The sequence below is a fragment of the Gigantopelta aegis genome, chromosome 5 (assembly GCF_016097555.1).
Source record: "Gigantopelta aegis isolate Gae_Host chromosome 5, Gae_host_genome, whole genome shotgun sequence".
NCBI lineage: Eukaryota > Metazoa > Mollusca > Gastropoda > Neomphalida > Peltospiridae > Gigantopelta > Gigantopelta aegis.
Genome location: NC_054703.1, coordinates 13,816,012 through 13,832,321, shown reverse-complemented (window position 1 = coordinate 13,832,321; position 16,310 = coordinate 13,816,012). Strand labels below are relative to the sequence as shown.

The window sequence follows — 16,310 nt, the reverse complement described above, 5'->3', positions numbered from 1 at the left end:
CGCAAACTCAGGAATGTACCTTTAATAGCAAGGGACCTTTTATATGCACCATTCCACAGACAAAATAGCACATGCCAGTGATATCACGACCCAGAACTACAGCCGTGAAGACTAACCGATTTTCGTTGTTTCTGTTTCGTCGTGTAGGCAAATGTTCCTGCAAGCCCGGCTACCAGGGTGAGAGATGCGATGAAACGTGCCCAGCCCTCTACTACGGAGAACGATGCGAGACACCGTGCGACTGTTTGAACGGGGCCAACTGTGACACGGTCACTGGGGCGTGTCTCTGTGCCGCCGGTTTCCATGGAGACAGGTTAGTGAACAAAATGATTACATTAATTTTCTCAGGGGGTGATTTTTTTTTGGGGGGGGGAGGTGGGTAGGTGCATTTCATAATATCTTATTTTCGTGCTTATTTCCAATTATGGTTCAAACACGCTGTCCTGGGCACACACACCTCAGCTATCTGGGCTGTCTGTCCAGGACAGAGAGTTAGTGAGAGAGAAAAGGGTATAGTAGTCTTACACCTTCCCATTTAGTCGTTAAAACTCGCTCTGGGTGGGACTCGGCACCGGGCTACGAACCCTGTACCTACCATACTTAAGTCCGATGGCTTAACCACGCCACCACCGCAGGGGCGGATCCAGGAATTTTAGCAGGGGGGGGGGCCCTCGATAGGACATTTTCATCGCCAGTCGCGCATCAAAACCTCATAACCCCCCCTGGATCTGCGTCTGCACCGAGGCCGGCGCACATCGAAGAGATGATGATAACTTGTTTAACGTGCCCATATACCACTAGGGTTTCGAACACGCCCATCCCGAGTCCGACCTCCGATAAGATCGGTGACCTGACTCGGGATGGGGGGGGGGGGGGGGGGGTAGAGTTGAAAATGGGCAGAATTTTGAAAATAGCAATTAGTAAAAAAGTTCATAGAATAAATTTAAAAAAAAAAAAAAAAAAAAGTTACAAGCCAAAAATAAAAAGAATTGACTGCTCGGCCGAATATTTATATAATTTGGAGCATTTTAGAAGGACAGTCCAAAATTAAATAAGAGAAAGAAGAGAGGATCGGACTATTTAATAATAATAAAAAAGAGAGTAATTTCGACATAAACGTTTGAACGCAGATCTAAAAGTTTAAAGTCCGATCGATATGTCCACGCGAGTGGCTTCGTTAAGGCCGTTTGGGTGCACAGCTTATAGGGACGAGATGGGTTGCATCCCGTCAAGAAAACCCCTAGATTGACAGTCGATAGACGTTGAAGGTGTAGTGCTGTGCTGAAATACAGATCTTGAGAAGCCGGATCCGTCTGAACGAGAGAGAATATCAGACTAGGGTATAGTCCAGTCGTCATGAGTTGGTATCGTGGTGCGGACGGGCCCGACTCCGGAGGATACGAGATGGTATCGCTATAAAGCAAATAAAGTCTAGAAAAGAGTAGTAGGGGCCGACCCCGCTTTCTATTTCTTCTTAGAGTAGGGAGGTCAATCTTCCAGTGCTGCTAGGACAGGCTCGATCATGTAGAGACTAAACGCGAACAACCGTGGCGTTCTGCAGAATGGCCGTCATACGAGTCACGAAAAAAACAAGTCAACATAGTCAGAGGGAGAAATGACGTGGAGGCGAGGAATCTCGCTAAAAAAGAATCCAACCTGGTGGTGCAGACTGTCGAAACGAGAAGCGTTCCAGCGTTCAATCAGTTCCAATGGCCGCATACATCCCAGTAGAAAACTTCATTTCGCTGACAAAAACAACAAAATGAAGGATCCCCAAGTCGAGCACACGAAAGCGCGTGCAGTGTGCACCAGCGAAACAAACACGTCTTACCGCGTGGAGCTCCAGACTGGGAATCCACATCGAAGAGAGCATTTAACAGTTGATGTTTTGATAAAATAATCGCTAATTCCTTGTTATTCAGCATCTGTAGCGCGGCCAAGGGGAGTGACGTAGCCCAGTGGTAAAGCGTTATTCCCGGCGCAGACGAGCGTTTTTTTAACGCATGTGTCTGCATTAAAAAAAACGCAGACTCAACGCAGACGGATGCGCCTCGTGTGCGCCTACCTGCGATGCGTTCCTGCTATCCACGGACGATTTCTTTTATTAATTAATTTATTTATACTTTACTCTAGGAAAAATTACAAAGATTAAATGTAATTTATTAATACATTTTAAAACATAATAAACTTTATTTAAAACATTATGTACAATATACTATTACGATATAAATCTTTATTATTTCACAATTGTTTGTTTTAATTATTATTATTAGGCATAGTACAATGCATGCAATAATTTATATTTTTTAATTTCATCTGTATATTTAGAAATGTCATTAATTACACATGCCTAGTCTTTGTTTCAAAGAAGAGCAGTTGGAAACTATTTGTGTTGAAACATTTACATGTTACTCATTTTTAATGGTAGGGTCTGTCACACTGAAACCAATAATTGTTAATTGTTAAACTGTCAGTTGGAGAGGCCATTTCGAAAGGCATGTTAGTGAATAGATGATTGGTCAATATAAAAATATGAACGCAACGCAGACGCAAGTAGGCGCACACGTGCGTTTTTAGACGGATTTGGCAGGAGACGGATGCGTTTGTGCGTCTAAAATCAAACATGTTTGATATTTGAAAAATTGACGCAGCGCTATAAAACGCAACGCAGAGGGGGTCGAACACGATGCGTTTTTACTGCGTTCGTACGGATGCGTTTTTTAACGCAAGACACATGCGTTAAAAAACGCTCGTCTGCGCTGGGCATTATCTTGATGCGCGGTCGGTCTAGGATCGGTCCTCGTCAGTGGACCCATTGGACTGTTTCTCGTTCCAGCCAGTGCTCCACAACTGGTGTAAAAAAAGCCGTGGTATGTACTATCCTGTCTCTGGGATGGTGCATATAAAAAATCCCTTGCTGCTAATCGAAAAGAGTAGTCCATGAAGTGGCGACAGCGGGTTTCCTCTCTCAATATCTGTGTGGTCCTTAAGCATATGTCTGACGCCATATAACCGTAAAATAAAAATGTGTTGAGTGCGTCGTTAAATAAAAGATTTCCTTCCTTCCTTCATGTAGCACGGCCGTTTCCCTATGCTAATAAGATTTTCCAAAATACGATGGGGTTAGTTTATAGTTTGTTGTCTTTAACAACACACACGAGCGGGACGTAGCCCAATGGTAAAACGCTCACTGATACGCTGTCGGTCTAGGATCGATCGCCGTAGGTGTGCTCATGTAGGATCGATCCTAAACCTGCTACATTTTTCCATTAATAGCAAGGGATCTTTTGTATACACCATCCCATAGACAATATAGCACACACCACGTCCTTTGATCTACCAGTCGTGGTGCACTGGCTGGAACGAGAAATAGTCCAATGGGCCCACCGACGGGGAATCTATCCCAAACTAGTTGAATGTTCTAGTTTGTCATATTCTGTACTGTTTTCAGATGCAAGCAAAAGTGCCGTCAAGGAACGTATGGAATCAATTGTCAGATGAACTGTAACTGCCTGCATGACAAGTTCTGCGTGCCACACAACGGCCAGTGCATCTGTCAACCAGGTAAACATGTATAATCATTTTGCGTGAAAAGGGAACCAATGAACTGACATATAACTCTATAATGAATAATGTTAAAGGGACATTCCTGAGTTTTCTTCATTTTTTAAGATGTTATAGACTAACAGAGACTTTTTAACGATTGCAATTGCATATCAGATATATTTGTCTGCATAAAATATTAGTGGCTGTAGACTAAACGTGTTTCTGAGCGTTCTAATATTTGTACTAGGTTAAATTTCATTTTATTTTCTAAAATAATTTTTTGGTACGTACGAAATTATTTGAAGACAAAATCCATTTTGGACTTCTTACAAATATTAACACGACTAGAAACACATTGCTTATACAGACACTGATAATCTAAACAAGAAAATATATTTAATATGTAAGTTTAATCGTAGAAATATCTTACAATGCAGTAAACTCAGAAATGTCCCTTTAAATCTTATATTAAAACATATTACTGAGTTTTAAACCCATACCATCTAAACAAAATGTTTTTATACGAAACATTTATGTGTAAATAAAAAGGTTTCTTAATAAGAAAGAAAGAAATGTTTTATTTAACGACGCACTCAACACCTTTTATTTACGGTTATATGGCGTCAGGCATATGGTTAAGGACCACACAGATTTTGAGAGGAAACCCTCTGTCGCCACTACATGGGCTACTCTTTCCGATTAGCAGCAAGGGATCTTTTATTTGCGCTTCCCACAGGCAGGATAGCACAAACCATGGCCTTTGTTGAACCAGTTATGGATCACTGGTCGGTGTAAGTGGTTTACACCTACCCATTGAGCCTTGCGGAGTACTCACTCAGGGTTTGAAGTCGGTATCTGGATTAAAAATCCCATGCCTCGACTGGGATCCGAACCCAGTACCTACCAGCCTGTAGACCGATGACCTAACCACGACGCCACCAAGGCCGGTCAGTTTCTTAATAAATTCCCATCAAATTATATATAGATTAATCTCAGGGGTGAAGATAACATGCTAGAACAGCCTGAGCTGCATTGCTATCAAAGTATAATCGATAATGCAGTACACTGAGACTAAAGATTGAACCGCGCGTTCTCTATGTTGGCTGTTCCATCAGTTGTCTTCATACCTGCATTGTAAAATTAAGATTTACCCTATGCAATTTGACGATAATTTGTAAGGAAACTATTTTATTTACATTGAATTCGGATACAAACTGACACTAGAAGTAAAAAAAAAGAAAAAGATATACAGTCCTTAGCTGGAGATAGAAATCCAGATATACAATTTTAAACTAGAGATGAAACTATAAATACAAATCTAAACTGGAGGGAAAAATTGAGTCAAAACGTCTAAATTGGAAATACAAATGTAGAGATACAAATTTTAAAAACTAGATGTGTAAATCTAGAGACACAAATGTAAACTAAAGATACAAATGTAAACTAAAGATACAAATGTAAACTAAAGATACAAATGTAAACTAAAGATACAAATGTAAAGTAGAGTTACAAATACAGAGCTACTAATCTAATGAGAACGACAAAACCGTTATCAAAATCGTATATCTGCACAAAGCAGAGTCGAAGGGATGTTAAATAAAGTTGTGATTGCTTCCATAAACCACTGTCAGGTCTTTATTAGGATCGCCACTCCCCTTGCTAGGAGATACGTACACACAGAGAGAAAATCTAAATAGAGAATAATACATGAGTGGCCGTTAGATACCATTTATCTTACGAGTTGTTTTAAAATGTATCTAACGAGCGAAAGCGATTTTGATACGGTTTAAAACAACGAGTTGTAAGATAAATGGTATCTAACGGACACGAATGCGTTATTCTATATCTTCAAAAATCAGGTTTTACGCAAATTGTTACATTTTTTTACTAAAAGTTATTTACAACCCTTGCGCTTACAGCAAACATACGTGTAACAGACACATGATTGTCAGGTTAACTATACGTCACAGTGTAATTGATTTGGATCGTGCTGTTTTTTATTGGAGGTATGACATTGGCGACTGGTCATCACCTAGCAGCAGCCAGTCGTATGTCTTGAAATTGTTAACAAAAATACATGTGTTAACAGTATGTGTTATCAAAAATAACGAATGATGTTCTCACCAACGGGTGTTTTTTTTTGTCAAATATGATTTATATATCATCGAGTGAAGTTTGCAATCATATCTCACGAGTCTCGCTTGCGCAACAAGTGTGATATGATTGCAAACTTCACGAAACGAGATATAAATCATATTTGACCCCAAAAAACATGACATTTTCTATTTATTATATAAAGTTTGGCAATTTACCTTTATTTTTGAAATGCCAGCAGCAAAATAGTTCCGACTTTCTTACAGTGAAGATAACACTTTCTACAGTGACGACAACACATTTTAGAATGAATTAGTGAAAATTTCACTCTAAAATGTGTTATCGTCACTGAGTAACTGATAACACTTTTATTTCACTGATATTTTAAGATGATCACTAAATGTTACATAATAAACTAAAGTTACAATCGTAGCATATGCGTTTACTTGCAGGCTACACTGGAACCAAGTGTGACGTGTACTGCGAGGCTGGAACGTACGGAGAGAACTGCACGGGGGTTTGTAACTGTGAAAACGGAGCGGAGTGCCACCCAATCGACGGGTCGTGTATATGTACTAGAGGTTACAACGGAACGCGCTGTGAGAACCAGTGTGATGTGAGTTAGCTATGTATACCTCGCATAACACTCCATTGTATTTTGCATTACTTTATTTTATATTTATTTATTTATCTATTTATTTATGAATTTTAAATAAATTTTTTGTCAGTTGCTTCAGTTTAATCTGACACAAAAAAGAAGTTATATATAAATGTATATTTATATGTATCTATATCTATATATATATATATATATATATATAGATATATATATATATATATATATATATCTATATATATATATATATATATATATATATATATATATATATATATATATATATATATATAATTAGTTATTGTCCATTCATTCAGTTTGGTTTGACCAAATAACAAGAAGAAAAAACGTATTTTCAAAAATAAATCTGAATGTCAAAACAGTAATACATGATTAGGGTCGTATCTCTGTCTATAGGAGGACATTCACTCCCAGTGAGATGCTTTAAGCTTTCTGGAGATTTCATCCCTCCTGCATAGCCACACAGAGGACTGCCACTCTATTTTATGTACAATTTGTAAAATGTTTTCGTCAACAATATGTAAACTAAAACTGCAAAATTCTAATACTTTGATTAATTTCGTCTGATCATGGAATTCGTAATTTTATTTTCTTGATTAGTTTATATCATAATAAACTCTATTTTGGTCATTCTTTTGTTCCATTTTTTTTTTTGCATATACGATGTAAAAAATCAATATACGATTAAAGGGACATTCCTGAGTTTGCTACAATTTTTAAGATGTTATCGACTAACAAAGACTTTTTAACGATTGTAATTACATATCAAATATATTTTCTGCACAAATATCAGTGGCTGTATATTAAATGTGTTTCTGATCGTTCTAACATTTGTACTAGGTTAAATTTCATTTTATTTCCTAAAATATTATTTTTGTCGTACGTGCAAAGTTATTTGAAGACAAAATCCAGTTTGGGTTCCTTACAAATATTAAGACGACCAAAATCACATTGAATATATAGACACCGACATTCTAAACAAGAAACTATATTTAATATGTAAGTTTAATCGTAGAAGTATTTTATTAGTCGAAAACATCTAGCAATGCAGCAAACTGAGGAATGTCCCTTTAAATATTGCAGCTAACTGAGGAATGTCCCTTTAAATATTGCAGCAAACTGAGGAATGTCCCTTTAAGGTGTTCACCTACGGGTGTTCGTTATTTCTTTCAGGAAGGAACGTATGGTTATGGATGTCGAAGTAAATGTCACTGCGTTCCAGGAAACACAAGGCACTGTGATCACGTGACGGGGCAGTGCATCTGCAAGACAGGACACAAAGGTATGTAAATCAAATGGTAACTTGTTTAAAGACAAAGTACACTGTTCCTATGTAAGACTGTTTTAGTATTTTCGTTAATGCTGAAACTTCTCTGACGTTTACAGACGTGTACTGTCTTTGGTACAGGTTATATTACTAGTTTTCAGACAGACCTAATGTTACACTGAAGTTTATCTACCAAATGGTTTAAAGGGACATTCCTGAGTTTGCTTCATTGTAAGATGTTTCCGACTAATAAAATACTTCTACGATTAAACTTACATATTAAATATATTTTCTCGTTTAGAATATCAGTGTCTGTATATTCAATGTGATTCTGGTCGTCGTAATATTTGTAAGAAGCCTAAACTGGATTTTGTCTTCAAATAATTTCGTACGTACGAAACAAACAATATTTTAGGGAAAAAAGATGAAATTTAACCTAGTACAAATATTAGAACGATCAAAAACACGTTTAATATACAACCACTAATATTTTATACAGAAAAATATATTTGATATGTAATTACAATCGTTAAAAAGTCTCTGTTAGTAGATAACATCTTGAAAAGTGCAGCACAGTCAGGAATGCCCCTGTAAAAAATACTATTATCTCGCCTTCATGTAAAATTCTTTAATCTCATTGGTTGTTTGCCGTTGGACAAGTCCCTTATACCCCTGTGGTCGGAGCCAAATTCTCTTATACCCCGTCTGTAATTTCCAACAGTTTCTAGCCACCCCAGTTAATGCTAAAGCAATAATTAGATTATAAATATCATTGATAATCAATCAAGTATACATAATTAATTTACTTTTTACTATAAAATACACTATTTCAATACTTTTAAAAGCTGCAATGTTGAACTCGGCCACCTAATTACGGTCGTAGTGTTATTGTATTAATGCGCGATTAACAACAGTAGATCTGGATTTGTTGTTCTCACAGTTCACCACTTCACAATCGTGCAGCATTACTCGTCAGCAATCATCAATTTTTTAAAACTGTACAATCCAAAATGTGAATATCATCTTTAAAAAATGATACCTCCCCAAACAGTGATCAGCTGTTCAACTAGTGTGGATATTTCTGATACAAATGTTGTTGTTTTTTGTGTTTTTTTTATTAATATCTGTTTCAGACAATTTCGTATTACAAACATTTGAAGTTAAAAACTCGTTTATCGATGAAACTATTTTTCGTCACTGGCAAGTGGTTTCGTTCGCGTACGCGTGGTACGGCTCCGTTAATATATTGTTAACAATTATTGTCTGGCGTTATTTTGATTATTTGGCTATATGGTTTAACATGTCGGCAAGATAAATTCGTTGTAGAAGCATCTCTCGGGGTATATGGCTTTTTTATGTACCCTCTGTGTGCTCTTTTACCTCCTCGCCTTCGGCTCGGGGTAAAAGAAAACACAGAGGGTACATAAAAAGCCATATACCCCTCGTGATGGTTCTCCAACTTATATTATCCGAAAATATATACCTTACAAAACAGTCAATTACTGTAGTAACAACTGCAACAAAACCAAAATAAAAACAAAAAGCGCCAACAACAAGGAAAAAACCCTCCAAAAAACAACGACAAACAAACATCACCTCCCCTCCCCCCCCAGCCCCCCCCCCCCCCCCCCCCCCCCCCCCCCCCCCCACACACGCACACACAAAACAACAAGACTAAGACATCGAACAAAACAACCACCAACAAACACACAAAACACACATCGTAGATAACTAATCATAATAAATCTGCTTTGGCAAAATGTATATATTTCAACTTACTTTTTACATTAATTAGTGTCACTCTGTCTTCAGTACATCAACCGCTGCGCAACATTACCTTTAATTAACATGGCGTTCCGTTGATTTCCAGGAATATACTGCGACAGCACGTGTCCAGATGGCACATTCGGGGCCAACTGTGCGGAAAAGTGTCCCTGCATCAACGGCGGAACTTGTAAAGACAATACGGAGGAGTGTGACTGTCCCGCGGGATACACGGGGGAGGTGTGCGCTGAAGGTGAGGTGTTATTTATAAAGATAATGATGACGATGATGATGATGATGATGATGATGGTGATGATGGTGATGATGGTGATGATGATGATATTAATACCAAGGTTACTAGTAATATAATGATCATAGCAATGATGGTGATGTGATGCTGATGCTGATGCTGATAATGTTGATAATGAAGATTGTGATGATGTTAATGATAATGTTGATGATTATGGTGATGATGATGATGCTAGTGATGTTGATGATGATGATGGTGGTGGTGATGGTGGTGGTGATGATGATGATGTTTGTGATGATGGTGATGATGATGGTGGTGATGATGAAGATGATGATGGTGGTGGTGGTGGTGATGATGATGTTGATGATGATGATGATAATGATGGTGATGATTGCAGGCTTTCTGCCAGAAAGTAATTTTAGGGTTCGTAATAAGAACAACACAGATCATAAGTGTCCAACTAGTTAGCTATTGCTTGGAAAATGTTAGAAAGTTGACACTACACTGCATTTCATGTACGTCGACAAATTTTAAAATTTTAAACAGCAGTTCTCTTATAATAATCTTTCTAAAAATTATTGTTTATGAGTAAAAACAAAATCTGTCTGAACCACTGAATAGTAGTTCAGGTTTACACATTATTTAAAATGTATCCATTATATCCCAAGATTTTAGGGTGCGTAATTTTCCACTTTGTACCCTCTGGCAGAAACTCTGGATAATGATTATACTGATGATAATCATTATTATATCTAAATGTTTGACATCTCGTAACCGATGATTGATACATCGTTTTGAACTGGTGGAGTCATTAAAGAAAACTACCTTTGACCTTTAGCACAGTTAACACTACCATTCCTACCATTGGTGATACCTGTGTCACAGGGTTGGTTTCTTTCTGGGTTTTTTATCCCACTGCCCCCTTTCCTTTCTCTCCTGTGAATTCCATCTCATTTCTTCCCGATCTGGCAACTCCTCCTATCTTTCAACTTCTTTCGCTGTCCACCTCCACATCCCAGTCCTTGTCTCTCCAACCGCGACAGGTGCTTGTCTCTTGTGGCTATCTGTGCCACACACCTGCCATTCCCCATCAGCTTTTAGCTGTGGGCTAAGTCTGACCACTTCGGAGTGTATTCAGTTGTTAGGTCTGGCATTGTTAAGATGCACTTGTAACCACCTATTATACACCTCTACTACCGACGGTCGTTAGTTAGTGCCGTGGGTCAGACCAGCTTTATTAGCTGCATAGTCTTTGTTGTCATAAAATGTTTCATCTGGCCACTAAATTGCTGTAATTTCATTGGAACTAGAATCACTTTCTCAGCTACTATAATAATTGTGCTTGAAACATGTGAGGGATTCTACACAAACAGGATGACACGTTTTGTGTGGAACTTAGGTAGACAAGGATGACTCACGTTATATCTAAAACAAACAGTTTTATCCCATTGTTTTTGTACTTTAAATACAATGAACTTTTTTTCGTTATTGGTCCATTACCGATCCAACCCGAGGGGACTATAGGTTTCGTCTTTGTCTTCCTATCTGTCCCTCTGTCTGTATGTCTGTCTTTCTGCCTTTCGTTTTGTCTGTCGGTCTGTCCCACAATTAGATTTTCGGACTTTTTTTCTACAATGCGTCATGTTCTTTTACAAATCAAGTTTGACTTTCATAGCAATTTACCCATTTTCCACAGAGTTGTGGGCTTAGAACTTAGGAGATAGGAACATTTGTTCGGTCCATTAGGAGACATGCATTGCTTTATCAGTACTCTCAGAATGATACACTTACGTGATACTGACTTTTATTCCAAATTTTAATTTTATCTATCTGTGATATTTGTATTTTTTGCACAGTTCTTTACAATGTATTTTTATTAACTGTTGAATTTTTATCTTGATGTTGATCATTACTTTAATTTTGCCTTTACCATAGTTTGACACCCAATAGCCGATCTATTTTTCGTGCTGGGGTGTCGTTAAACATTCATTCATTCATTCATTCATTTATTTTCTTTAAGGATGAGAGGCGATAGTATTTATATCTATGTTGTAGCAGTTTTATTCACACACGCTATTATTTTCGTCAATGAAATTTGACTTGGTGGTATACCGTATAGACCCTTCATGGCCAGTTTTAAAAATCAGTGTATATAATGTATTATGTCTTTCAGTGTGCTCGTTCGGTTATTATGGCCCGAACTGCGAGTCACAGTGTCCACAGTGTGACGTCACGACCAAGTCATGTGACATGATTACCGGAGAATGCCCGTGCAGACCCGGCTTCAAGGGAATTGATTGCTCCGAAGGTAATTTGTATAAATCATTATGGCCAATCACATATTAATAGCAGAGGCGGATCTAGGGGGTGGGGGGGGATGGGGGGGGTGGGGGTGGGGGTGTAATTGCGACAATTATATATTTTATTATAAATTGATTTTCATTTGTTCACGATCCCCCTCCACACCTCCTCCAAAGTTCCCTTGACATTTTGCCTCATGTCATTGCTCCCCCCCCCCCCCTAAATGGAATTCTGGATCCGCCACTGAATATACTGGTTCCAGGACTAGTTCTGTCACCGCCAAATTCGCTAACTGGGAAGTTTAAAAACAGTTGGAGAATTTTATTTTTATTTGGCAAAACAAACCCCAATTTTCTGTAATTATTGCTATTTTTGTTGGAAATAACAGGGTTTCTGCATACTTGTCTCACATACAGGTAGACAAGGAACAGTGATAACTATTTGATTTATATTGCTGTTTTAAGTGTACCTGGTATTCAGAGAAAACGTACCTTTACAATTTTAAGGTGCTTTAATTTCCACTAAAACACTATTTATAGCAAACATAACCGAAAGATCAGGTCAGGTCAGGTCAGGTCATGTCAGGTCAGAGTGTTTATTGTGCACATTCAGAAGAAGCTGTTGTAGCTCACATCTGTCCTGAATAGGAAAGGGGTGGGTTGGGTTGGAGCGGGGACCTACTGCGTTGGCTGGTGCAAGGGAGCACCAGCAGTCCGACTGGGACCGGTAACAGGCAGAGAATGGTATGGTGCTATGGAATTTGGAAAGTCCCGTAGTATTAAAGGGACATTCCTGACTTGCTGCATTGTATAATGTTTCCGAATAATAAAATATTTCTACGATTAACCTTACATATTAAATATATTTGCTTGTTGAGTATACCATTGTCTGTATATGCAATGTGTTTCTGATCGTCTTAATATTTGTAAGAAGCCCAAACTGGATTTTATCGTACGTACGAAAAAACTACATATTTCAGGGGAAAAAAATGAAATTTAACCTAGTACAAATATTAGAACGATCAGAAACACGTTTAATATACAGCCACTAATATTTTATACAGACAAATGTATTTGATATGTAATTACAATCGTTCAAATGTCTCTGTTAGTCGATAACATCTAAAACATTGCGGCAAACTCAGGAATGTCCCTTTAAGCCAAAGAGAATGGGTGCGCATTTTTGTGAAGAAAATTAGGCGCAATTTTGAACGATCCGCAAACATTTTAAATATGGACCAGAAAGATCAGAGAAACTAATCGCTTAAATAAGAGCACGTAACCCACTCAACCAATAAACAAACACTCCTAAATTTATAAATAGAGAACAAGTCTCGTCGCGACCTACTTTTGACGAGTATGTCGATCATGTATCTCACCGGTATTCGTATTGCTCTTTTTATCTCCAGGATTCGTTCCTTTTTGTTCACTTCCCTTTTCTATTTAGTTTACACTGAGATCAGTCCGGGTGTAGTCTCAGGGTAGAATACACGATTTAATTGTTTAATTATTGTTTGGTTTCAGTTTGCCGTTCCGGAACATACGGCGACGGGTGTCATGGCGTCTGTAGTCCGTGTCTGTACGGAGCGTGTAGTCACGTGACAGGGGAGTGCGAATGTCTGCCTGGGTTTGTTGGAGACCAGTGTGACAAAAGTAAGCTTTAAAGAGATGTTCCAATGGTCGATTATAATAGAGAAAATCAATATATTATAATCGAAAAAATCGATTGATTATAATCGAGAAAATCGATTGATTATAATCGAGAAAATCGATCGATTATAATTGAGAAAATCGAACGAATATAATTGAGAAAATCGATCGATTATAATTGAGAAAATCGATCGATTATAATTGAGAAAATCAATATATTATAATTGAGAAAATCGATATATTATAATTGAGAAAATCGAAAATCAATATATTATAATTGAGAAAATCAATATATTATAATTGAGAAAATCGATCGATTATAATTGAGAAAATCGATCGATTATAATTGAGAAAATCAATATATTATAATTGAGAAAATCAATATATTATAATTGAGAAAATCAATATATTATAATTGAGAAAATCGATCGATTTGGCTCTACCGATGCGATGGTCGATTATAACAGTCCTTAATGTCGTGGAAATTGTTCATTGTAATTTTCCCTCCAGTTTAGAAAAAAAGAAAAAAGTTTGTTTTGTTTAACGACGCCACTAGAGCACATTGAATTTTTTTATCTTATCATCGGCTATTGGACGTCAAACATATGGTCATTCTGACACTGTTTTCAGAGGAAACCCGCTGACGCCACATAGTCTACTCTTTTACGACAGGCAGCATGGTATCTTTTATTTGCGCTTCCCACAGGCAGGATAGCACAAACCATGGCCTTTGTTGAACCAGTTATGGATCACTGGTCGGTGCAAGTGGTTTACACCTACCCATTGAACCTTGCGGAGCACTCACTCAGGGTTTGGAGTCGGTATCTGGATTAACAATCCCATGCCTCGACTGGGATTCGAACCCAGTACCTACGAGCCTGTAGACCGACAGCCTAACCACGACGCCACCGAGGCCGGTCCAGTTTAGATGATTAAATTGATGTAAATTGACGGGTTTGGTGTTTCTGTTTCATGTCTAAATAAAGAAAAGAAAACAAAGAACGTATTATATAGTTATTAAAGGTAGGGTTTATAATTCTAAGCGATTGGGTAATGAATGATAAGTTGATCGATTCGTTAGAACCGATTATAACCGATAATCGAAAATGACATTAAAACCGATTTCAAACACTAAATTCAGAAGAAATGTTCAATGGTAAAACTTGGTACACGATTTGCCGCAGACAATTACTTCAATTTCAAACCAAAATATAGTAAAAATTGGCTTGATAAACATTAAAATTGGAGTTGGCTTATTTGCTGTTCTGTAATTTTGTCGACAGATAAGAAATTTGCAGAAATGGTGATTCCATGTGACTGACTGTAGTTTATTTTTGTAAAGTTTGTTGTCAGCAAAAGAAACAAAGAAAAGAAAGACTAATTAATTATTATAGCTTTGGCAGATAGACACTCAGACAGATATTTTATTTAAATCTCACCCAGCATAAAACAATATACTCGCTATTCTTTAAAGCATTATGTGAGACTATATACAATAAAGCACACACATTCATATTCATGCATTAAATTATTAACGCGGTCACTAAAAAAACAAACAAAAAACACACAAAAAAACCCTGATAAAATAGTTCATAAAATATATGCAACAGTCTGAAATACACGATCCAATTGAGTCTCTTTAATACAAGTATATATATATATATATATATATATATATATATATATATATATATATATATATATATATATATATATATATATATATAAAACATTACTAATTATTCTTCCTTTAATAATTGGTTAAAAGAATCTTTTTATATGAATATTTTTCTTTTGGTTTCTCTCGATTCATAATGTTGCAGTTAAAACTACCGGTTACAAAAATGTTATGACGTCATGTTAGTAAACATATAATCCTTCCTTTTTTATTTCTCAGGATGCCAGCCTGGTTACTATGGAAACAAATGCACCCAGGCCTGCCAGTGCCAGCACGGGGCCGAATGTCGGGTCACAGACGGGTACTGCAAGTGTCCTGCAGGCTACACCGGGGTGTACTGCTCTAAAGGTATACTGAGAAAAACAAATAAGGGAACTCTTGTTATTGAGAGCTGGGATTTTAGCTCAGTCGGTTGAGCGATCGCCTGACGTGCTAGCGTCGCAAGATCGAACCACCTCAGTGAATCCGTTTAACTGATTAGGTTTTTTTTCTCGTTCCAATCAGTGCATGACAACTGTCATGTTATGCGGCAACAGGAAAAATATAACGTTTAGGGGATAAAAAAGGAAATTTTTATTTAACGACACACATTTTATTTACGGTTATATGGCGTCGGACATATGCTTAAGGACAATACAGGTATTGAGAGAGGAAACCTGCTGTCGACACTTCATGGGCTACTCTTTTCGATTAGCAGCAAGGGATCTTTGTATGCACTATCCTAGAGACAGGATAGTAGATACTACGGCCTTTGTTACACCAGTTGTGGGGCACTGACTGGAACGAGAGATAGCCCAATGGGCCCACCAACGGGAATCGATCCTAGATCGATCGCGCATCAGGCGAGCGCTGTAACACTGAGTTACATCCCGCCCCCTGGAGTAAAACAGAGAGGTGTGAATGGGGGGGGGGGAGGAAGGGGCATTGCTCCCATGCTTCAGGAAATTGTGCCATGTTAAATGTTAATATATGCGTGATTATGTATGGTCTTATGGCATTACATTTAACACAGAAATTAAAATGGTCTTTTGGGCTTATGGACTTATATATTCAGGATTTAGATCTCACTAATATAGGCTCAGCAGGCTTCTTGTTTGTTCCAGGGTCGTTTTAGTTCAGCAATG

General features: G+C 37.6%; 1 protein-coding gene across 8 annotated transcripts in view; it reads left to right on the top strand.

Annotated features, from left to right (window-relative positions):
• Positions 1-16,310, top strand: part of LOC121373278 (multiple epidermal growth factor-like domains protein 11) — a 97,131-nt gene that overhangs the window by 60,328 nt on the left and 20,493 nt on the right. For all 8 annotated transcript variants that reach the window (XM_041499799.1, XM_041499804.1, XM_041499805.1 and 5 more), the window contains 8 exons: positions 148-313; positions 3,452-3,564; positions 6,093-6,256; positions 7,451-7,559; positions 9,415-9,561; positions 11,732-11,866; positions 13,383-13,511; positions 15,406-15,534. In XM_041499799.1, coding sequence (XP_041355733.1) covers positions 148-313; positions 3,452-3,564; positions 6,093-6,256; positions 7,451-7,559; positions 9,415-9,561; positions 11,732-11,866; positions 13,383-13,511; positions 15,406-15,534 — 1,092 coding nt within the window. The remainder of the gene's footprint in view (positions 1-147; positions 314-3,451; positions 3,565-6,092; positions 6,257-7,450; positions 7,560-9,414; positions 9,562-11,731; positions 11,867-13,382; positions 13,512-15,405; positions 15,535-16,310) is intronic.